The sequence below is a fragment of the Artemia franciscana genome, chromosome 17 (assembly GCF_032884065.1).
Source record: "Artemia franciscana chromosome 17, ASM3288406v1, whole genome shotgun sequence".
Taxonomy (NCBI): domain Eukaryota; kingdom Metazoa; phylum Arthropoda; class Branchiopoda; order Anostraca; family Artemiidae; genus Artemia; species Artemia franciscana.
In genome coordinates this window covers 24,721,322-24,747,819 of record NC_088879.1, presented here as the reverse complement: position 1 = coordinate 24,747,819, position 26,498 = coordinate 24,721,322, and the positions used below count along the sequence as shown (strand labels likewise).

The 26,498-nt window shown below is 34.8% G+C and overlaps 1 protein-coding gene across 1 annotated transcript in view; it reads right to left on the bottom strand.

Moving 5' to 3' along the window:
- The window catches only part of LOC136038051 (focal adhesion kinase 1-like), a gene marked incomplete in the record, with an annotated part of 165,226 nt that overhangs the window by 87,279 nt on the left and 51,449 nt on the right, over positions 1-26,498 (bottom strand). Inside the window, 4 exon segments of the mRNA XM_065721003.1 lie at positions 3,926-4,003; positions 7,571-7,705; positions 15,751-15,954; positions 19,962-20,081. Of these exon segments, the coding sequence (XP_065577075.1) occupies positions 3,926-4,003; positions 7,571-7,705; positions 15,751-15,954; positions 19,962-20,081 (537 nt within the window).

Here is a 26,498-nt window from a genome sequence, read left to right as displayed (position 1 = left end):
AAGACTCCTTTTAGTTTCTTCATTACTAAATCAAACAAAGAAAAAGCTGAAGGGCTTGTTTTCTGTGTGCGATATATAATTAAGTAACTCTAAAGGGAGGCCTACATCTATGAAGGTGAGGGGGGGGGGATAAATCTAACAAGATAACTATTAGAAAGCTGTAGAAAATCTAAATCGATGGAATTCTCAAATTTAAAGTTAATAAAGGCTGTTTTTTCTGGTATATGTGCATACAAGACGCTATCAAATCAAGAGTTTAAACCACCCCATGACATAAAACTAAAGAATAACACGATAATTACGCTAGTTCGTAATTAAAACATTTCAGAGGGTATATGCAATGGAACACGTCTGGTTGTTACTAAATTATATAGCAACACAATTAAGCTTCTACAACTAGTACTAACAGCTAACTGCCGCACCAGGCCGCCTGAGACCAACACAGCTACTGACGCTCCTTCTCCATCCTAATCTATTTAAGCCTCTTTACTTCCTCTAAAGAAGTTCTGAGTCCTTTTAAATCCTTCTTTACGACCTCCTTCCACCCAACTGGAGGATGAACGGCTTTTCGTTTGGCCAAACAGGACAATCTTTGGATATCTGTTATCTTTAATCCGCAGAACCTGTCCTAGTAACATCAACCTTTTTCTCATTATAGCCCTGATAGAACCACATTTTTCGCACAGCTCACAGTTTGGAATACAACCAGTCAGAAGGGTACCCAAGACAATCTGTAGACAACTCCTCAGGAAAACATCTATAAAAAAAAAATTACCCCGTCTTTCAGAACCATAATTGACCACTGTCATAACTATAGCTTCCAATATTCTACTCTCGTTTCTCAGACTTACCTTTCTATTCTTCTAAACTTTATTCAACGGTGAACATACATCCTGGTCCTTGGTTATTCTACTTTTAATATCTAAATCTAAATAGTTGGAATTTCAAAATTTAAAGTTATTAGTGGTATTTTTTTTTTTTTTTTTTTTTTTTTTTTTTTTTTTTTTTTTTTTTTTTTTTTTTTTTTTGGTATATGTACATATAGGACGCTATCAAATCAAGAGTTTAAACCATCCCATGACACAAAACTAAAGAATAAAACGATAATTAAGCTTGCTTGTAATCGAAAATTTCAGAGGGTATGTGCAATGGAAAACGTCTGGTTATTACTAAATTATGTAACAACATAATTAACAACAATTCTGCCACTAGTACTAACAGCTCACTGCCGCACGAGGCCAACACAGCTACTTACGCTCTTCCTCCATTCCAATCTATCTAAGTCTCTTTACTTCCTCCAAAGAAGTTTGAAATCCCTCTAAATTCTTCCTTACGACCTCCTCCCACCCAATTGGAGGATGGCCGCCTTTTCGTTTGACCGAAAAGAACAATCTTTGGATATCTGTTATCTCTAACCCGCAGAACCTGTTCTAGTATCGTCAACCTTTCTCTCACTATGGCTCTAGAAAGCGTGATAGAACCATATTTATCGCAAAGCTATCTGTTTGAAATACGACCAGTCAGAAGGGTAATCAAAACAATCCGTAGACAACTGCTCTGGAGAACGTCTAAAAAAAAACAACCCCCGTCTTTCAGAACGCAAAAGTTTCAGAACCATACTTGACCACTGTCACCACTATAGCTTCCAATATTCTAATCTCGGCTAGCAGACTCATCTTCCTATTTTTCTAGACTTTATTCAACTGTGAACAAACATCCTGGGCCTTGGTTATTCTACTTTTAACATCTTCACTACATCCATGCGAAGCTACTCGCCAGATCGATCTTCTCATTACCCAACATCACCTCTTTCACCATCAAATCATCATCATCACCATCATCACCATCATCGTGATCAAAACGATCCATATAAATTAAGATAGAGCGAAACCCCGCTTACCGCCAGATTCATTACGAAATACTAGATTACTAGTTACCACTGCAACCCGGACAAGCTATTAACCTTATTCCCTACCTCAACCACAGCAATTTTATTCTCGTACATACCACTAATCACTATGCACGTATCTGGTATACTATACAAGGATAGAACTTTCGCTAAAGGTATTCTACCAGCTGAATCAAACGCTTGCTCATAATATATAGGGCTAAAGGGTTTTAAGGAAGCAGGCCCTTCTTCACAATATTCTTCTCTAACAGCTTTATCAACAGCACCTCTGAGTCTAAAAAGTATCAGCATAATGAGTAATTTTCTTCTGACTGAAACCAGGGTAATGCCTCTATAATTACCACACCCACTCTTAATAATTTTTTTATAGAAAGGTTTAATTTATTTTTTCCTAAAATCACTGGATACTTCCCCTTTTTCAAAAATCATTCATAATCTTGAGTAATTTATCTCTTTTTTCACAATCATTATATTTAAGAAACTCACTTATTACACTATCATCAACTGAGGCCTTATTATTTTTTTGTCTTTTAATACGGTCTCTAATTCTTCCTCACAAAATAGATCTTCCTTTACTTCCAAAGTGTCACGATTTTTTTTTTTACTCTTTTATGCATCATTTCCTATAGCTTTATCACGGTTTAGAACATTCTCAGAATACTGAGCCCTATTTTTTTCTAACTTTTTTCTTATCACTAATTGTTGTCCCATTCCTATCATTAACTGGGAAAATTTCAGATTGACAGTTCACTCTCAGTTTTTTAACATGCCAATACAACATTTTACTATTATGTCCTCTTGCTACATCTTCCAGATCTTCAGCAATTTTATCCATGGCCTCCACTTCAAAGCTCTTTAATTTATATTTTAATGCTTTCCCTGCTTTTCTTACGTTCCTCTCATTTTCATATTAATTTAATTACAGCAAAAATAATGTTATAAGTTATTGCTTTAAACTATGCTTGGTAAAAGAATTTCAGAAATTTTGCTGCTTTTTTCATGAGACTTTATCAAGGCTACTTTCCTTACATTCCTCTTATTTCCATGTTAATTTAATTAAAGCAAGAATAATTTTTAAGATATTGCTTAAAGCTATGCCGGGGAAAATCTATAAAAGAAATTCATATTCCTCGGCTTCAGGCCAACTCCAGCAAAGGTCAACTTGGATGTAAAGTACGATGCTTTTATGAATTGATTCTGACATGCATGGAGGAGGGGTGACCAAGCAAAGAAAGGTAAAATTCGTAAAGCAAACAAAAGAGTAAAAGCTTTACATTTAAGGTTTAGGCCTGCAGCATACAGTTGTAGCTTTAGATTAAAGTTATAGCCCTACAGCGCAGAGTCACACCAAACCACACAAATTCAGAGAGAGGAGGAAAGTTTATTCCTTAAATTTTAGGAGGGGATGCTGCAACTTTGCTGTTTTTCAATTTTTCATTGATACCATAGAAGAACAGGATCTTCGCAAAAGCTTTTTTATCAGCTGAATCAAACAATTGCTCAAAATCTATAAAACTAAGGACTAAAGAACTCTGGTGACTTTATAAAAAGATGCTAATATTGACCCTTTGTAGCCCTGCAAACGAAAGATACAGGAGGAGGTTAATCTCTTTTTCCTACAATAATAAATATCCTTAATAAAAATGCCAAGTGGATACATTCTGGGCCGATTCCGACTATCATCACAACTGAATCGTGGCGGTGTATCCCTCCAACTGGAAAAACAACACAGTGGCCCATTTTTTCGTGTTGTAATCCTTCCCTTCAGAAAATTTCGTAACCCCCTTCCCCACGGGTAAGACCTGCGTGCACCCATGTGCGCATACTCCTGTGCACAACACCTTTATGTTTTATCGATAAAACAAAAAAATATAAAACAATAAACCAAATCGTTGACAAGTTCTACGACTATGTTGCAGCAATAATTTTAAATTTTCATTGTTCTTAGAAGTTTATGAATTTCAATGGATGAGAAAACCCATTACTGAAAGCTATTTTGTAATATAGTGTACTTACTGGTGTGTCTGAGCGGGCTAAATATGAGATCCCAACATCACTGCCAATTATCACGTCTACATTAATTGACCAACCAGTCTGCAATGAAAATATGGAAAATACAATAGGAATGCTTTTATTGAATCAGGCTATAAAGAATAAGGTATTAAACAATCTGACAATTCTTAATCCAAATTTTTACAATCTGTTTTGTTCCATAAGTTTTTACATCCTAAAAAGTCTGCCAGTAGTTTTTGGTGCGGTGTATTTAAGAAATGAAATACTGAAAATTTTGGCTCATAACTGCATAAAGGAAGACCCACCCTAACCCCCGGATTAATCATAATAACCTCCTATCGGGAAAAATAGAGGCCTTAAATGTTTTCTTCATCCCATCCCTCTAGGGAAAAACCTCGGGCCCCTTCCCCTACAGCTTCAGAAGCGTGTTTGCCTATGGTTATGCTGTTGGATAAATCTTTCAAAAAATAAGGAACAAAGTAAAAGGCGAACGAAGGGATTTTATCATTAATTCACTTGGGAAGAAAAATTTGATGAATTTCAAAACATCCATCTATTTTCAATAGCGACACCTGCTTTTTCTAGGCATTTTGACTTCTGTTTCATGCTATACCCAAAGAAAATTCTCTTTTCCAATCCATAAAATCTTTCATATTCAACACCAATTTCATATCTGAGGGTATTGAGCCATCATTCCTGGGGAGAATCCAAATAGACTTGCATACACAGCGCTTCAAATTTGTTGTCTTAGCATTTTATTTGCCAGATTTTCTTTAAATTTCTTTTTCGGTTTAGCAAGACATTTAAAGAACTGTACACAGAACTATGAAAGACCTGGCTGAAGCGTGATTAGAATCCAGAGATCATTTTTGAATGCTTGATATCTTTGCAATTTTAACTAGCGTAAGACACTTTAAAGAAAATAGACCTGAACAAAATACTTCAAATTAAAGAGCAGAGAGAAATAAAAGCAGGCAAAAACGGGAGGGGAGGGGAAGGGAGAAATAAGTGGAGTAAACAACAGTGAAAATAATTTATTATATCACACTACCTTTCTATTTATAGTTAAGATGAAATGGAAATATTGAAAACGGGTAGGTTTACTTAAAAAGACTGAAAGTTAAAAAAAAAAGTTTTGGCAAATGAAAAAAAGAAGTCCAACTATTTCGGTTTTACATTGAGAAAACTTGGCCAACAGGGGGAGAAGAGAAGGAAAAAAAGAAAGACAGATTAAGCAAACTAACACCTACATAAATAGGTAAAATAGCATAAAACGGTGCTTTTTTTAATAGATAAGAAAAACACAACTGCTATATTAAGAAATCCAAACGCGATAAATCGTAGTTTTTCTTTTTGAAACAGTCTATCATTATAGTTCAAGCCCAAACACATGGCAGGATGACTGCTATATACTACTGTATACGTCCGAGTTTTCTTCTGATCTTTTTACTTAAAAGCCTTAGGTACAACATAATCTAGCCATAGTACGGCGAAATTTCTCAAACTTTGACCAAAAAAAAACTCATTCGAATTTTTAAACATAAAAACTTGAAATGACTTTTGACCTGTATGCTAAGTACATATTGTGTGTCTGACTTTTTTTCTAATATGAGATTCTAACAATGGAACATTTACTTTTATTTAAAAGTCTTACGTGTAACCTAGGTCAAACTTACTAAAATCAGATAAAAGTCAAAGGTGTTTAATACTATCGAAATGAAAAGTATTTTTGTTTAAAAATCGTGTTTTGAAAAAACACAGAAATTGAAAAAAAATATTCTCTTTGCTAATTTAGCCGGAATATGTTGATTTTCCCAAATTTTGTTTTATTTTTGACCTGTGTTTATTCAGTTCAAACTGGTGTTGGATTAAGCATCATAAATCCTCATGTTTTCTTCAGTATTAGAAGCATACAAAGTTTCGGCTTGGCTTTTTTTTAAAGGAGTTATTATGGTCAAATATCAAGTCCAAGCACGCCACTTCGTCTTGAGTTTGTGCTTGAATTATTTTACAGATTTGTTAAAAATTACAACTATAGTCTATCAGATCTGAGTTTCTTCTTGTTGTATATAGTATTTCTATTATTGTGTATCGTTTTATGCGTGTCTGAATTTGACTAAGTTAGTTTTTCTTTCCTTTTTTCTCGTGAATAAAGCATTCCGACTGCAAGGTAGAATCTTTTTTTATTACAATAGTTATAACAATAATAACGAAGACCACACTGCCTTTCCATAATACAAATACAGAAGAGAGAATAATGAGGAATGTTTTTTGAATATTTCGGCCCTATATCTAAGGGCCGTCTTCAGCAAAGAACATAATAAACAATAACAAACTTACAATAGAAGTTCTCGGTTAAAAATCCACAAATGCCAAGACACAGTCGTGGCTGAACTTTTCGTTAAGAAGTAATGATGCCAAGGCTATTTTCAAAAAATGGATTTTTAACCCAGAACTTTTATTGTAAGTGTGTTATTGTTTATTATTTTCTTTGCTGAAGACGGCTCTTAGATATAGGACTGAAATATTCAAATAGGTTTTCTTGGTTCATTGTCTTGGGAAAAAACTCGTCATTATTCTCTCTTCTGTATTTGAGTTATAACAAAATTACTACTTTAGCTAAGAGGGAAGACAGCTCGATGTGAAGCCGATGTATTCACACTTTTATTATTCTTCGTTTGAAAAAATTGTATTGTTTTTCTTTTAACACTCACTGTCTTATTAAAACTCATACCAGATTTTTATATTTCAGTTTCATTTTATAGATTATCAAAGAATGGACACTTAAAGATTCTGCAGGTGCCTCATCGAATAGACAAAAATATGAGACGATTCAAATTTATATATATGTCGGTTGATGCCCTAAATGGTGCTTTTAATCTGGAATTCATTATTGGAAGGAATTAAATATATGTCTTGTAAGGCACATATAATAATTGATATCTAAACCCCGAAAACCCTTATGTATAGCCTTGGGTTCAAGTAAAAAAAATTGTTTGAAAATGGGGCCTTAAGAAACTGCATTTTTAACTCTCAAAACGTGCTTAAAATTTGTAGTAGCCCTTGGCATGTTTAACTTAATAATTCCCAGGTAATCAATATTAGAGATTATTCTCTAAATATTTCTTGGTTCCAGCAATGGCTAACTGAACTATCCAGAAGACAGATCAGTTATCTCTATTTGTTTTTGGTCCAGCGTCAAATATTTTTTTTTACTTTGACAAGAGGACTTTCATAATGAAACATCATAGAAATTGGGATTAACAGCCGAATACGAGAAAATAGTTAATGAACACAAAATATTGTTTTGAGAAGGTTCGGTTTAATCCCTAAAAAATACACTGAAGCACATTCTCCATGCTTTGGCACACAAAGAATCAAGAAAAGAAAATCAAGAAAGTTTGTTCGGCCAACCAATTGGCATATAATAAAAATCAGATATATTCCACCTTGATAAATTTTTCCCTTATTTATTTAACCGAGTCACTCAATTCTAGAAGCTGAGAAACTCAATTTAAGGTATAAATAAATTCATTGGATATAAATAAGATATAGATAAATATAAATTTGGTAAAAATAATTTGATCAGCTATAAATAAATTCTAAATAAATTGATAGATGAATTCATTATTTTGAAGCCTGACTCACCCCAAGTGAGCATTGGAATGTCTCTCGGTCAAAGCGCCACATTCCTTTCAGAGCCTCCAAAAATCGGAACATGCATTCAGCCTCTTTCAAAATTGAATATTTCTTGAAATTCTGTTGAAGAAGCTTTCGAAGCACCTGTTGGAAAAACATGGGGAAATCAATGTCAAATTTTGTCATAAAACTGTCAGGAACTTGGCAACAGAATCAACTATTTCCAGAAGCATATTTGAGAAACAGAAACTAAACACAAAACTCATTGGGACAACACATTCAAGAAGAATTTGAAAATCAGCTTTAAACAGCCCATATCTACGTTATGCACGTCAAAAAAATATAATAAACAAAAATAATGTTTAACTTGCATCTGGAAATACAACCAGATTGGCTGCCAAAAAAGCCAGTTTAAAAATTGTTCGTGGTGGAATCAGATTGTGCATATTAACTTTATTAGTTTTTATTTTGTTATTAGTTATTTTATATTTTATTATTTATTTTATATTTATTTATATTATTATTAATATTTATTTATATTTATTTATATTATATATTATTTATTTATTTTATATTAGTATTTTATATTTTATTTTATTTAATAAGTATATTTTATTAGTTTTATTAGTTTTCTTATTATTTATTTTTTCTAGTAGATTACATTTTTGCGGATAGTGTAATAGCTTTTCAATTCAATTATGATTATCTTTATTATTATTTCACAAGTTCGTGGTAATGAGCTATAAAGAGCGACTGGCGCAACCAGACATTGGAGACCTATCTCATTTCCGCAGTGATTACAAATATGTATAATTAATTAAATCTAAGATAAGTCATCAATTTTTTTTACCCCACCAAAGTGCACATAATTTTAGATCAAGGAGGACTCCCCCCCACCAAATGAAAAAAATAGATGGCATCCAGACATAAAATTACGACATCAATCCTTAAGCAGAGGTTGAGAGTCCATCAATACAAAAATAAAAACCTTCGTATTCTTCCAGGGAAGAATGGTTATGAATGATATTCCTTTCAGGGGTGATCGTATTGAATCAATGGTCATAGAATATGGTGAATTCTATTCGAACAGATACTAAATATATTGGAGCCTTTTTCAAGTAAACAAAACAAAAATAAGGGGTAGCAGCCCCCTCATATACAGAGCAATTCATGTTCTTTTAAATTTTAACATTATTTATTAAATTCATTTATGTAATAAGCCTATTTATTACCTCTTTAATTTTGATTTTTGGCATTAGTTTGATTTTATCCGGGAGTTTTTGATTGTGAGTTATTTTTACAATTTTTGCTTAGATTCCCTTTCTATTTCGCTGAGGACAGCAATTAATTATATAGACAGAATGTTCTTATTTATTGCTGCGTTACTTGTCACTGTCTTTAAATAACACTTATTCATGGGAATTGCTTTATTCTATTTGAATAATCCCAGATAAAGAAGTTAACAAAACAGACATTTCTTTGCTATCTGAAGTATAACAATTCAAAATAGGGATGAAACCTTTTAATCGACAGTGAACAGATATAAAAAAAATTAACTGGATATTTCGAACAGTGCAGAAAAACGGCAACAACAACAACAAAACATTAAATAAAAGATTCAAATATTTCGACTCTACGCCTTTTATCAACAGAAAAAATAAATTAAATTAAATTGAACGCAATACACGAAAAAGAAAAGCACAAAAAAGTATTTTGGAGGTTATTAAGATGTGAGTTTTATTCATTTGTTGTGTTTTTCTTAATAGGTTGCGTCTTATTTAATTTAACCTTTGTTTCCGTTAATAAAGGCTCCCGGACTTACAGTCGAAACATCAGGATTTTTATTATTCAAAGTTTGTTGTTGTTGTTTTCTGTTTTTGTTTTTTCCATAATTTTATTTAAATTATACCCCTTTTTCCTCTCCTAAATTCTTTAAATAGAAAAGCAATGTGTTCTTAGAAATTATTTAAATTATTTAGCCAGCATCCAAGTAATGATAGTAGATGATAAAATAAGATTTAAAATAAGAAGGTCCCTCGAACTAGGCCTCAACACCACATGAAACCATGCGACTTGAACTGTAATCAGTGAAGATTTTCAGAAAGATCATCAGTGAAGATTTCAGACAAGAAATATATTCCAATTATTCTTCAAAATTAGATTTAAAAAGTTACAAATATAACATATAAGAAATAAACAAGTTAACTTACAGTTTTTTATACACATAGGGCGTTAAATTTAACCACACAATATTATTTAATAACTGTTAACTCACAGAAAAAAATAGCAGGCTCTTTTATTTCTTTATATCTTATATTTTTCTTACTCATCTATGGCCAATTTGTACTTCTACGCTTCCGTTTATGTTCCGTTTCAAGCGGGGTGTCACTTTTTCATCCCCGGCCTTGAAACTTTGAAACGGCCTTGAAACAATACAGAAAAGAGAATAATGAGGATTTTTTTCCCAAGACAATGAACCAAAAAAACCTTTTTGAATATTTCAGCCCTATATCTAAGAGCCGTCTTCCGCAAAGAAAATAATAAACAATAACACACTTACAATAAAAGTTATGGGTTAAAAATCCATTTTTTGAAAATAGCCTTGGCATCATTACTTCTTAACGAAAAGTTCAGCCACGACTGTGTCTTGGCATTTGTGGATTTTTAACCGAGAACTTTTATTGTAAGTGTGTTATTGTTTATTATTTGAGTCAAAATCAACTCCAAAATACTCATAGAGCATTAAAATTTTTGAGCTACTAAAAATTTTCCCAAAGAGTTTCAAATTCACTCAGGTCAGAAAAAATTTAAGAAATAATAATGACAAAACAAGCAAAAAAATATATTTAATAAACACCGTCATTGACATAGATTCTAGAAACACGGCTCATGGTTTTGCATAAATAACTTTCTCCAGGAAAAGAGTGAATCCCAATTATAAAAAAATCTGCATAATTTCAGAAACAAGTTTATAAAGAAAAGGTTTTGATTACTACCAGGAAGTATTTTCAAGTAATACTATTTAATCTAATTCGTATTTTCTATAAATATTAACAATTTTTTAATGCAGTCAAGGATTATTTAGAAGCTAGCTGGAAGGAATGGCTTTAAACAAAAACATGGAGTTTATAAAACGCAGTTACTTCCTATAAAATGTGCATTTCCAAAAACTTTTATTATATACAATCGTTCTACAGCATCTATAATTTTCAGATGTTATTTACCCAGTCAATTCATACAGGAATTGACTCGTAGAAAATGGGACACGGAACACGATAACACAAGAGCTTTGAGACACGATATCCTTCTAAATATCAAATTTCATTGAGATCTGATCATCCGTTCGTAAGTTAAAAATACCCCATTTTTTCAAATTTTTTAGTATTAACCCCTCCCCCCCATTACCTCAAAGATTTTTCTATTTTTCCCACCAAGTTTCATCCCGATCCCTCCACTCTAAGCGTTTTCCAAGTTTTAGGTTTCCCCCTCCCCCCCCCCCATGTTACCAGAACCGGTCGGGATTTAAAACAAGAGCTCTGAGACACGATATCCTTCTAAATATCAAATTTCATTGAGATCCGATCACCCATTTGTAAGTTAAAAATACCTCATTTTTTCTAATTTTTCAGAATTAACCCCCCCCCCCAACTACCCCAAAGAGAGCAGATCCGTTCCGGTTATGTCAATCATGTATCTAGGACTTGTGCTTATTTTTCCCACCAAGTTTCATCCCGATCCCTCCACTCTAAGTGTTTTCCAAGTTTTAGGTTTCCCCCTCCCAACTCCCCCCTAATGTCACCAGATCTGTTGGGGATTCAAAAGAAGAGCTCTGAAACACGATATCCTTCTAAATATCAAATTTCATTGAGATCCGATCACCCGTTCGTAGGTTAAAAATACCTCATTTTTTCTAATTTTTCAGAATTAATCCCCCCCCCCCAACTACCCCAAAGAGAGACGATCCGTTCTGGTTATGTCAATCATGTATCTAGGACTTTTGCTTATTTTTCCCACCAAGTTTCATCACGATCCCTCCACTCTTAAGTGTTTTCCAAGATTTTAGGTTTCCCCCTCCCAACTCCCACCTCCCCAATGTCACCAGATCCGGTCGGGATTTAAAATAACAGCTCTGATACACGATATCCTTCCAAACATCAAATTTCATTAAGATCTGATAAACCGTTCGTAAGTTAAAAATACTTCTGTTTTTCTATTTCTTCGAATTAACGGGCCCCCCACTCCCCCCAGATGGTCAAATCGGGAAAACGACTATTTCTAATTTAATCTGGTCCGTTCCCTGATACGCCTGCCAAATTACATCGTCCTAGCTTACCTGGAAGTGCCTAAAGTAGCAAAACCGTGACCAACAGACCAACAGAATTTGTGATTGCTATATGTTACTTGGTTAATACCAAGTCCCATAAAAAGATGCAATATGCTGAGGAAGATTACTAGTTATTCACCAAGTCCTTTCTTTTTTGAATAACTTTCATTGAGTTAGATTTCGCGCGCGTGTGTTTGTTTATGTATCTACAATTGTGTAAATGTATGAACTATCATGACAAGGTAGGATTGTAATAGTTGAATAGCCTTGTATATGTCCCCTAACTTTACCTTCATTTTTCGTTTGCTTTTTTTTCATGCTGTAATTACACAGGCCCCTTGTAACTTAATGGCCACTACTATATCTTGAACATTGAGTTAATGAATTATTTCTTTACTGAACTGTATTGATTAGATAGGATCGAAAAATACGGCATTAATTAAGTGCTCCATTCAAACAACATCAATTTCATGCAAGGGCAATCAGGATAAGTAAGACTCCAATCAAAGTAAACGACATAATCGAAAAATTCGACAATGTTAAAATAAAAATGATAGAAAAAATCAATAGCCCTTGAGATTCGTGCGGAGAACTACTACTACTAACAACTAACCTCAGCACCAAGCCGCAGGAGGCCAGCACAACTACGCACGCTCCTCCTCCATCCCAATCTATTCGGAGCCTCCCTCTTTATACCCTCCCAAGAAGTTCCCATTTCCTTTAAATCTTTCTTTATAACATCCTCCTACCCCAGACAAGGACGACATGCTTTCCGCTTAGCCTTAGACGGTTGGCCGAAAAGGAGAATCTTGGGCAATCTGTCATCCTTCATCCGCAGAACGTGCCCTAACCATCTCAACCTTTCTTTCAATATAGCCCAAAAAAGCGGGATTGAACCAAACTTTTCGTACAGCCTACTGTTTGAAATACGTTCAGTCAGCTGGGTACCCAGAACAATCCGTTGGCAATTTCTCTGGAAAATATTTAGTAAATCTTTATCCACTTTTTGGAGCGTCCATGGTTCTAAGCCATTTTTGACCACTGTCATCACTGTACCTTCCAAGTTAAGTTCATTTATTTAAAATCACACATACAAGTATATATATGACATAGGCCCGTGGGGAGACAAGCTCGAAAAACTAGGCCTAGACAAAGATACAATAACAACTTAACTATCAAAAATCTTAGTTTGCAGACTTATCTTCCTATTCTTCCAAACTTTTTTTAATTGCGAAACACATAGAGTCTTAGCTATTCTACTTTTTACATCTTCACTGCTCCACCTTCCCACCTGATCAATCTTTTCGTTACCCAACGTCACCTTTTCATCTTCACATATTCCTAGCCTTAGTGACTTAGTCCTCTTAACATTAATTTTCAAACCTATTCTAGCATCCTGAACTCGCAAAACCTCTAGAAGTTTATTCATTTTGCGCACACTTTCATCAAGGAGGCTTAAATCATCAGCATAATCTAAGTCCAGGAGAGCTTTTCCTCCCCATTTGATTCCGTGGTCTCCCATTGCCTTTCCTGTGCTCCTTAATACTAAGTCCATCGAAATGATCCATATAAATGGGGATATAAGCATAAACCCTGCTTAAATCCTGATTTAATACAAAACTAGCAGCGAGCCTTATTTCCTACCTTACCCGCAGCAGTATCATTCTTGCAGATAGCATTAATCACTTTAATGTATTTGTCTGGTATACCATATAAGGATAATACCCTTGCTAAAGCTCTTCTATCAAAAGAATTGAACGCTTACTCATAATCTATAATACTGAGGACCAAAGGCGTTTGACAACTAAGGCACTTATAAATTATTAACCAAAGAGTAAAAATTTGGTCGACACATCCTCTACCTTTTCTAAAACCGCACTGTTCTTCTCTTAAAACTTTGTCTAAAGCATCTCTCAGTCTAAAAAGTGTCATATTACTAAGTAATTTGCTACCTACAGGGACCAGACTAATGCCTCAATAATTACGACACTCACTTTTATCACCTTTCTTATACATTAGTTTAATTATGGTTTACATACAGTCGTTAAGTACTTCCCCTTTTTCAAAATTATAGTCATAATCTTCAATAACTTATTTCTAACCTCGGAGCCACCATATTTAAGAAACTCATTTGCCCCACTATCAGCATATAGAGCCTTGATTGTTTTCTAATCCTTTTAGTACTGTAGCTAATTCTTCCTCACAAAACGAATCTTGTTTCACATCCGAGGTATCACAAAATCTTTCATTTTCCTCTATATCTTTTCCTACACTGTATCTCGGTTAAGCACATTCTCAAAATGTTTCACCCATCTCTTTTTAAGTTGTTCCTTATCAGTAATTGTGCCCCCGTTCCTATCTTTAGCTTGGACAAGGCCGGATTGACTATTGCCTCTCAATTTATTAACATGTCAGTACAATATTTTACTATTATGCCGTCTAGTTGCATCTTCCAGATCCTCGGTAATTTTATCCATGGCCTCCGCTTCACACCTCCTTAGTTCATGTTTTAATGCTTTCTCCACTTTCTTTACATTCCTTTTGTTTTCATATGATCTACCATTCCGATAATTCTTGTACATGCCCTTCACAAATTGCTTTTGTAAAATTAATCCAACCATCTTCAACATTGTCAAATTTTAAACTCTCTAATTTAGCATTCGACTTTTCCTGGAAAGTTTCTCTCAAATTCTCATCCTGAAGTCTACCAACGTCATAAATTCCCCGGATGTAGTTACCCTTCCGAAATTTCAGCTTTAAATTAACCCTAGACTCTACTAGATGGTGGTCTTACTTTCAAAATCAATAACTGCACCCCTATGTACCCTAGAATCTTGTATTGATTCTGCCAGTCTTCGGTTTTCTATAACATAATCTATAAGGTTTGATGTCTTACCATCACGTGAGTACCATGTCAACTTATGCGCCATCTTATGATCAAGCACCATATTGGTTATAATTAGATTGTTATACCTACAAAATTGCAAAAGTCTGTAGCCATTGCTGTTTTCTTTTCCTACGCCGAATTTACCTAGTCTAGGATGCCATCTATCCCTATTTCTACCGACCTGGTCGTTGAAATCTCCAAGTAAAAACACCATGTTTCTACATGGGACCCTGTCTATTTGCTTCTATAACTGTAAGTAAAATTCATCTGAGTTACTAGTATCTCCGTCTGTCGGTTCAACATAGGTTTTTACTACTATAACTGATAACCTGAACTTTTTAGTCGTAAAATAAGCAATTAGTATTCTATTCTTAATACCTTCCCAGCCTAAACAAGACTTAGCAGCTTCCTTACTCATCATGAGCCCTATTCCCTTTCTATGTACCCCATCCTTCCTGCCTGGCGTGACAAATGGCAGAGCATTGTGTCAGATCAAAGAAACTGTGGCAAAAACCAATTATCTTAGATTATTTGGACTGACAAATAAAAAAATTGCAATGTCAATTTAGAGACCGATTTTAGAGGCCTATTCTAAAGCAACTTTTTATTATTATTATTGTCATTATTGTATTATTATGTCATTAGTGTGCTATTATTATCATGCAGAAAAATTTTAACAGGAAGTCCAAGTACGTTATTCGGGGAGAATTATGCCAGAGGGACAAGTCTGCAGCATTTTTTAAGGAACGGAGTGGGGGCAATAGTCATAAAAAGGACTATGTATGAAAACATTCATATTTTCCCGAAAACTAAAGGCTGTTCTTTTTTTAGTAGTTTTGATTTTACAAGGGGGGTGGGGTAAAAGTCTAGAGAAATCTAAGCTCACATAAGCTAGTTGCCTAGCATAGCGAGAATTTTAAATAACTTAAATATATTTGATAAAATGCAAATGATTATTAATATAACAGTCAGTTTTACCTTTGGTTTCACGTTATTGGTGATCGATTCTGGAAGGAAGGTATTCAATCCATTTTCTTTTTCGAAGAAATCTAAAACAGATGTTTTTTCTCTTGTTGACTGATTACCTTTGACGAAAAGCCTCTGTATTTCCAGACATCCTAACATAACAGCGGTTTCTGTGTCAACATCCAAATTAGAGTTGAATAGATAGTCATTCTTAATCTGTAAATTATAACCTTGTTTCAAAGACCATTATGAATTGCTTCGTATTTGACCAAAAATGAATTATTAAATGTACACGCTGCAGTATCATGCTACAATACATTTTAGAAACCATAATTTGATTTAAAAAAAAAAAAAATTACTGAAAATAAGGAGCAACATTAAAACTTAAAAAAAGCAGAAATTATTCCGTATATGAGAGGGATACTTCTTCCAATTACTTGCTCTTTACGCTATAGTCTTTAGGCATTTTTTTTAATATTACTCATTCAAGTGGAACTCATTCTACTTGACCAGTCGCTCCTAAGGAATTGTGACAAAAAGGAAAACTTTAGCGCCAACAGTAAGGGTTAAAAAAGGGGTACCCCCCTCCTCAAATACGGTATAATATTTTTTTTACGTTTTAATCTTGCTCCTTATTTTCAGTTGAAAATTCTTGCTTTTTAAATTTAACTCCTAACCATTTTTCAAATCACGGCAGGAAATCCCCCCACGTGTTAAATTTCCCTTGGAGAATATCTTTCGGAAACATTCCTCCCCAAAGAAAATGTTCCCTGTGGAAACTCACCCCGCAGAAAATTCCCCTCAAAAATTTTCGTATGTTCCCAATAAAAACATTATATGTGAACAAGGGGCAAAATTGCATATCTTGCAGTTCCTTCCCCATGCGCTTTGACAGGCTCTGTCATCCCCAAAAGCATAGTTATTGGACCTTTCAACTATATCGAATAAAACATTATCTCGACATCTTGGTCAAATGTCTTAGGGGGAAAAGGGACGTGGGACGTGGGCTAGTTGCCCTTTAATGTTTTTGGTAACTGAAAAAGGAGCTTAGAACTTTTGATTTCCAATCAAATGATCCCTCTCCCAATCTTTTAAGACCGTTGGTTCAATACCATCACCTCTGGGAAAAAAAAAAAAAAACACCCGCCCGTGATCTTTCTTCTGGTAAAAATACAAAATTCCGAATTGTGTTGCGAGAGCAACACTTTGGTTTTGTCGTGGTTTTTTTTTTTTTTTTGTTCCTAGCACCCCGATTTCAGCTTATTCCTAGAAAGTGGTAAGGGTCTAACCTCTGCGGTTTTTACGGAAAGTGTGGACCTTAGGCCGGATTGATGAATATGACTTTACATTTTGGAAAGCTTCGTAGAACTCTTGCCTGGGGCCAAAAAGGATGGTTTTTGCTTGTCCTTGAGCCAGAGCCTATAGTGTGTGAAGTGAAGAGGAGTTGTATAAGCCTATGTCAGAGAGGACTATCTGAAGTTATGCAGCCAAGCTTTCGTTTCATCAAACCATGTTTCTGCTTTCGAGTGGAAAGCTCCGTTCTAGCAGGCAGGCAGGCAGGCACCAGTTTCAAATTGAAGATGGACTAAAATCTATAAGTGTTAAATATATGCGACAGTTACCCTGCCCCACAGCCAATATATCTTCTTTGAGTGATAAATAGAAAAATTTAGAGAAGCAAAAAAGCGGCATTTTCCCACGGGTCCGAAAGTGCTGCTATCTATTATTTCTACCCATTTCTGTTCGTGATTTCAGCTGAGTTTATCATTCGGTTTTTCGCACTTGGGATTGCGGTAGAGAAATGGTATCAGATGTGCCTCTTAAACTTTAAAAGTTCTCTCATTGCTAAAGAAATTAGAGTTCATCCTTTGCTCCTTTCTAAGTGATGACGTTAGAAAGTTGGCCTACTGCAAAAAAGTCAACTTTTGAACTAAGACAGATAGATTTTTTTTTTCGACGGCAGTCGATAGCTTTTGATGAGCTGATCAAAGTATATGTCATCCATTTTTTTGTACAAAAATTCCTTCATGAGATATACCAGTTTGAAAGTTTAAAGGGGTTGACAACTTCAGTAGTAAGGTACACACTGAAACCAAAAATAGGCCGATACCAATTGTGAGACATATAGGGGAGTTGTAAGCAACAGTCGGCTGTTAGCTCATAATCATCCTCGGCAATGAGGGGTTCGCAACTCTTACTAGTTGGTGTACCTATTTTTTGTTTCCGTTGTATTTGATGGTAAGACCAATTTGGTTCCAGTGATAAGACATGTAGGGGACTTGTAAGTAATAATCGGCTGTAAGGCTACAATCATCTTTAGCAATGAGGAGTTTGCAACTTTTGCGAGTTGGTGTACCTAGTATGTATTTTAGTATCCTTACAGATTAACAACTTCAGCGTTTAGTCGCAGCGAGGAAACAAAACCAAAGTGTTGCTCTCGCAACACTTTACTCGGCGAAGCCGAGCAAAGGCAACACCTCACGTTGCCCATGCAACGTAGATCTAGTTTTTGTTGATAAGAGCTTGAAATCTCCATAATAGACTCCTCTGATATACCGAATCTGATGCTGCAACTTCCATTAACATCGCTTGACTTATTAGGGGCGTCCCCCATCCTTTCCTCGAAAACCAGGCAATTTTTTTCAGGCTGGTAGCTTTTGATAGGCAGTATTAAACTTAATGAATTTTATATATTTGGAATAAGCATAAAAGATATTTCCCTTGATGCATCAATTGTTATCAAAATTCCGTTTTTTAGAGTTTCAGTTTTCAGAGAGCCGAGTCACTCCTTACAGTTTTGATATCGCGAACTATTTTATGAAACAGTTTCAAAGTAGGTAGTAAAATTATGCAGCGCATAACGACTGTCAACTATTATAATAGGCTACGTGCTGAGGAAAGGATATGTCCAGCCGGTTGCGGTAACAGACTCTAAGTAAAGAGTGACTAGGGATAATAGTAACTGAAACTCTAAAAAGGGATTTTGATAAGCAATTTCACAGTTTTTCCATGGCTAGATTCATTGGAAATGGAATGTGACCAACATAAAGGTACGCCAAAGATCTGCACAAAGTTTGTTAAAAATATACGTTAAACTTACGAACCAACATCCTAAGCTAGAACATACTTCAAGAGGAACTTACTTTTGGCGAGATATGGTATTCCTGCAATATAATGTACTTAGGGACTACCTGAAATATTTTTAATGTCCAAAACTGTTGTGAGCCTGATCTGAAAACGAATAATTAAATTTTAAAATGTCGCACAGCAACGAAATCCCCTTAAAATTTATTGAATCCTAATTAAAAATGTTTAAAAACCGTTATAGAATGACTGATTTTTCCACAAAAGCCATAAATTAACCTTTCTGACAAAATTCTAAAGCTTTCTACCTATTCTTTAAACCTGTTCAAACGTAAGACTCCAAGAAACATGCGTCTTCTATACCGGAACGTTTATTGTGGGCCAAGAAGAACATGGTGACCTTGTTTTTAAGGGATGATGAAAAATTTGGAACCGATTTTTTTTTTCAGTGGCTTAACCTTTCTAAGGTAATTTTTCTCAATATATGTGACATGACACTATATTATATGCATTATTATTTTTGGTTTATTACCCATCAAGACTTCCATAAACGTAAACACTGATTTAAACTTCAATAAAATACCATAAAATCATATTAGTCCGTCAGTAATAAAAATTGATTATGTCAGTGTTAAATTTAGCCAGTACTCTTTTAACAGCTGGGTAAAGATCCGTGATGTGGTATTTCTTTGACGTATTTCTGTGCCATAGAATGAAATACAAATGCCAATTTGTATTATATGCAGTTTGGCAATATATGCCAATTTGGCATATATGCAGAATCAGCTCCGAATGGCCTCCTTTTCCATTGCAGTGAAGATTTTACAAAAGGAGGCAAGAGCGAGCAGACCCTTAAAAGAAATCCTGACACCGCGACCAGTGGCAAGTGACCATCTCCTTGACCTGAAAAACTTTTCATTTTTTTTTCCTATTCTCACATTTTTTCCTTAAATAATTCTAAACGTTTCCAATAAAGCATCCCCCCTCCTCCGTCCCTAAAAACCGCATAAACTAGGGTTCTTTATTAGCTTCGATTCTATCACTTGGAAAATCCTATTAAAGAAAAAAAAATACTGTCTACTAATGCTTCCGTTGCCTACCACCAACTACCATCAATAATATAATTTGTAAAAAATTACCTGTTCGAAATAATACCCAAATGTGGACTTGTCCTTGTTGTAAAACTCTTGGAGAGGATATGGTAGACAACGAACCCGTACATCATATCTCCAGGCACTAGGTGGATATTTTTCGACAACCTGATAAAACAAAATTTTTATAGTTATTAGGAGTAAAGCTCGACTTATATCTTTTAATTCATTTAGTTTGTTGTTTCCCTTTCACCATTAGCTTATTATCCTACAAATAACTTAAGAAAAAAGAAATCGTTTGATTTTAGGCGCCTGCAGAAATAAGATACCCCTCCCTCCTGCTGCCTCTCTCCTCTTATGAAGATCAAATTGGCCTCAGATTTACCCCATTAGACCGTTTTCATGGGTAAAATCACAAGAAAGCCAGCCAATTTACAAAAGTTGAGCAGCTATAATTTATATTTCTTGCTGATATCTTAGCATACGTCCAAAATTCATTATTTCTTTTCAATTTCAAGCATAATCCGTCAACTACCCGCAAACAGTATTCGCTATTTCACTTTTGCTAATAAAAGGTTTATTGAATCATAGCAACCCAAACACCTCAAAACCAATAGTCCGAATGAACGAATCTTAACATGCACATTTTTATGGAGCTGTGTTTTATTTAATTCTAATATATCTATATATATATATATATATATATATATATATATATATATATATATATATATATATATATATATATATAAATAAGTTGTCTGTGGATGTGTGGGTCTGTCTGTCGGGAAACGTCATGTTTGTGTGTTGACTGACGTCATGTTTTCGACTGACGAAATTACAGACCGGGACATCGGGACACAAATGACGACCGGGACACCGGCACATAGGGAATATAAGTGACTACCGGGACACTCAAAGAGAAAGCGACCGGGACACAAGGAATATTCGATTAGCAATCACCATCAACAAAGCACCGGGACGCAAATGACGACCGGGACACAGGGAGCATAAATGACGACCAGGACATAAGTAAAAAAAAACTAAAAAAACTAAAAAAAAGGTAAAAACTACAAAAAAACTAAAAAGAAAAAAAAACTAATAAAAACTAAAAACTAATAAAAAACTAAAAATGCTAAAAAACTAAAAAAGAAAAAAAAGAAAACAAGGAAAAAAAAAGAAAAATAAAGGAGAAAAACAAAACTAAAAAAAATAAAAATAAAAAAAAAATAAAAGAAAAAAGAAAAAAAACTAAAAAAAAGTAAAAAAAAAGTAAAAACCAAAAAAAAAAACTAAAAAGAAAAAAAGGGGAAAAATACAAAAAATTATTTCATCAAATACCATTTCAAAAACGAATGTATATACAGACCGGGACACCGGGATACAAATGACGACCGGGACACAGGGAATATAAATGACGACCGGGACACAGGGACACAACTACAACGGGGACGCCGGAGGGCACAGGGGGATATATAAATGACGACGGGGACACAGGGAATGTTCGATTAGCAATCACCATCAACAAAGCTCAAGGGCAATCATTAGAATCATGAGGTATAACTAAAAAAACTAAAAAAAGGTAAAAAACTAAAAACTAAAAAAAAGATCAATGACTACCGGGACACAGGGACACAACTACAACGGGGACGCCGGGGGGCACAGGGGGATATATAAATGACGACGGCGACACAGGGAATGGTCGATTAGCAATCACCGTCAACAAAGCTCAAGGGCAATCATTAGAATCATTAGGTATAGATCTGAATACGGATTGTTTTCCCATGGACCATTATATGTTGCATGTTCAAGAGTCGGTAAACCTGACAATCTATTTATATGCACAGACAATGGGACAGCAAAGAATGTTGTATATTCGCAAGTTTTACGTAGTTAAAAACATATATATATATATATATATATATATATATATATATATATATATATATATATATATATATATATATATATATATATATATATATATACTAGACGGCACAATAGTAAAATATTATACTGGCATCTTAATAAATTGAAAGGGAGTAGCCAATTCGGACTAGTCCCAGTTAAAGATAGAAATGGGGCCACAATTAGTGATAAGGAAAAAGTTAAAGAAAGATGGGTAGAACATTTTGAGAATGTGCCAAACCGAGATACAGTTGCAGGAAAAGATATAGATGAAAATGAAAAAGTTTGTGATACCTTGGATGTGAAGGAAGATTTGTTTGGTGAGGAAGAATTAGCGACAGTACTAAAAGGATTAAAAAATAATAAGGCCCCAGGTGCTGATAGTATGATTAATGAGTTTCTTAAATATGGTGGCTCTGAGGTCAGGAATAAGCTACTGAAGATTATGAACATGATTTTGGAAAAAGGGGAAGTACCCAATGATTTTAGGAAAACCTTAATTAAACCACTGTACAAGAAAGGTGACAAGAGTGAGTGTCGTAATTATCGAGGCATTAGTCTGGTCTCTGTAGGTAGCAAATTACTGAGTAATATGATACTTTTTAGACTGAGACATGCTGTAGACAAAGTTTTAAGGGAAGAACAATGCGGTTTTAGAAAAGGTAGAGGATGTGTCGACCATGTTTTCACTCTTAGGTTAATAATTGAGAAGTCCCTTCGTTGTCAAACACCTTTGGTCCTCAGTTTTATCGATTATGAGCAAGCTTACGATTCTGTTGATAGAACAGCGTTAGAAAAGGATGGCATACCAGAAAAATACATTAAAGTGATTTGCGCTATGTACGAGAATAATACTGCTGCCGTTAAGGTAGGAAATGAGGTTAGCAACTGGTTTTGTATTAAATCAGGAGTTAAGCAGGGTTGTGTTCTATCCCCCTTTATATGGATCATTTTGATGGACTTCGTCTTAAGGAGCACAGGAAAGGCAATTGGAGACCATGGAATCAAATGGGGAGGAAGAACGCTCCTGGACTTAGATTATGCTGATGATTTAAGCATATTAGATGAAAGTGTGAGCAAAGTGAATGAATTTTTAGAGGTTTTACGAGTTCAGGGTGCTAAAATAGGCTTGAAAATTAATGTTAAGAAGACTAAGTCACTACGGCTAGGAATAAGTGAAGATGAACAGGTGACATTAGGTAACGAAAAGATTGATCAGGTTGGGAGCTTCAGTTACCTTGGCAGTATTATTAGTAAAGATGGTGGGAGCAGTGAAGATGTTAAAACTAGAATAGCTAAGGCCCAGGGTGTTTTTTCACAGTTAAAAAAAAGTTTGGAAGAATAGAAAGATAAGTCTACAAACCAAGATTAGAATATTGGAAGCTACAGTGATGACAGTGGTCAAATATGGCTCCGAAGCATGGGCCCTCCGAAAAGCAGATGAAAATTTACTAGATGTTTTCCAGAGAAATTGCCTACGGATTGTTCTGGGTACCCGGCTGACTGACCGTATTTCAAACAGTAGGTTGTACGAAAAGTGTGGTTTAATCCCGCTTTCTGGGGCTATAATGAAAGAAAGGTTGAGATGGCTAGGCCACGTTCTACGGATGAAGGATGACAGATTACCGTAGATTGTCCTTTTTGGCCAACCGTCTGGGGCTACACGGAAAGCAGGTCGTCCTTGTCTGGGTTGGGAGGATGTCATAAATAAAGATTTAAAGGAAATGGGAACTTCCTGGGAGGGTGTAAAGAGGGAGGCTATAAATAGATTAGGTTGGAGGAGGAGCGTGCGTAGCTGTGTTGGCCTCAGGCGGCTTGGTGCTGCAGTGAGTTATTAGTAGTAGTAGTAGTATAAGTATATAAGGGGGCGATTCGAAGAGAAATTTCAGTATAAATCTTACAATGGCAGAAGAAACAGCCGAGGAAGCTGCTCAAAGAGTTAATTCAAAGAGAAATTTTAGTATAAATCCTACAATGGCAGAAGAAACAGCCGAGGAAGCTGCTCAAAGAGTTAATGCCAAAAGGCTTGGGGCTAATAGAGAAAGTAAGAAAAGAAAGCGTGCCGAGGAATCACAAGAACAACGTGAAAACAGGCTTGTGTCTCAAAGAGAAAATGACGACCGAGACACAGAATATAAATGACGACCGGGACACTCAAAGAGAAATTACAGACCGGGACACCGGGACACAGGGAATATAAATGACGACCGGGACAGAGGGACATAACTATAACGGGAACGCCGGGGGGCACAGGGGGGATATATAAATGACGAGGGAATATTCGATTAGCAATCACCGTCAACAAAGCTCAAGGGCAATCATTAGAAAAATGCGGTATAGATCTGAATACGGATTGTTTTTCCCATGGACAATTATAAGTTGCATGTTCAAGAGTCGGTAAACCTGACAATCTACTTATCTGCACAGACAATGGGACAGCGAATGTTGTATATTCGCAAGTTTTACGTAGTTAAAATCATATATATATATCCATCTATATTCACAGGTGGGACACAGGGACACAAATACAATGGATATATATATATATATATATATATATATATATATATATATATATATATATATATATATATATATATATATATATATATATATATATATATATATATATATATATATATATATGTATATATATATATATATATATATATATATATATATTTCATTAGATTAGTTAAATTTTTTAGCCCAATCGTGAAAGTTGATTCCCACCTGGCAGCACTGTTCAGGTGCATCAAAATACAAGCAAAAACTTCTTTTGAAGCGAATAATCCACTAAGGATATACAAGCCATTAAAGTCCTAAATCATCTTGGTTAAAAACAAAATCCATTATTTATTCTGTATTTCAAACATTAATCATCTATTACTAACAGCCAATAAGCGACGCCCCAAATTTGATTATAACTGAAAGAAAAACGCAGCTGCGTAACAAAAAAGAAGACACACACATAGCTCTTTTAAATTAAACAATCCATGAAATATTTTCAAACCATAATGTTTTGTATTGTTACTATTTGTACTGCTACTTATGTTATATTTATTGGAACTATATTGTTCGATTTTCGAGCACGAATCAGCTGTTACACATAATCAGTAACCCACATTCCAAATTCGCTCATAATCGGAAAAGAAATTTTAACCTTAAAGTACATAAAAAACATACACAAATAAGACTATTCTCTTGAATTAAACAATCTACAAAACAAGTTTGAACTACACTGTCTTATCCATACTATTAATGTCTCTAGCTTCATTTTCCTTTATCAGCAGAGAACTAAAAACCAGTAAATCATTTGACCAACTTGCGAAAAAACCAATCTGATTTGTTTTATATCATTATGTTTGATTGAATTCTGTCCGGAAAGCCAGAATTAAAAGAAGACGAAAAAGATTTGCAATCTCCTCGTTTCATTTTTACATCCGACAAAAAGTTATGAAAAAGTAGCACTTACAATTTGAATATTGCTCCATCTATGGAAGAGAATACAGCAAAATCAAACAGATTATCTTTCAGTTTTCTTATACAAAGTCATTGACTTGAAGGTTCGCAGAAAGCAGTTGGAGAGATACAATTTGATGCTGCTTTCAGGTATATACTTCTCTGACTTTTGGCAAGTCAAAAATACCACAGTTATAAATATTTAGGGCGACAAGTTTCTCTTCAAGGGCAAAACCCTTTTAAAATTTACCACGTTCTTTGGTATAATGTGATACAATGGTTGATCATATATACATACTGAAGTGACTAAATATGATCTTACTCCACAACAATTATTCTTCGATAATTCCAGTGCGTGTAAATACATACAAATAGTATATAATGCACGATACCATAGGACACCAAATAAGCCAAAAGCGACCTCACAATAAATATTCTAACCGAGCTGGAGTTTCTGAGGAATATTTGAGCAAAAACTTCGACCATGTATAAAGAAAAGATTCTACTTAACATAGTTTTCCATTATACAGAGACCAAAAATTTTCACTACAGTGGACGTTGAAATATAGCTTAGGGGAGAGGGTAGACCTAAATCAAAAGGAAATATGTATATCCAGGTTATGAAAATACCATATCTACAAGATCTCAGGAACAGCTCAAGTGATGCAGTTGAAACTCTTTGGTGCTAGAGAAGAAAGGGGACGGAGCATAGGGAGTTCAAAATTTTTGTTTCGGGGAGAGGTCCAAATCCTTTTGTCTTTGGTCAACCTAGAATTTTTTACACTGTAAGCCAATATGGTACTTAGGATGTATTCACAGGGAAGCAGCAATGTAAATAAAAAAACAGTACATTTGCCTCAGTTAACAAAATAGGATATCCGCAATATCACAAGAACTCGATATCACATTTGAAAGACAAGCGCAATATATAGTGCATCTTTTAGTTGACAAAAAAGATTGTGCTACAAGAAGGTGGTGTTCTCAGCCATTATATACCACAAAACATCAATATTTACCCAAACAGGGTTAAAATGTCGGGGAGTCCAAATTCTGAAATACTCGATCCATCGGTTATAGTCTAAGACCCTTAAATAGAATTTTGATTTCCCCATCTTGAAAAACGAGGAAAATGAGGCAAAAGTAGTTTGGCGCAAATGCTGAAGGGAACACCGCGTTTATTCATAAATCGTGTGCTGGCTAGCAGAGATAGCAGGC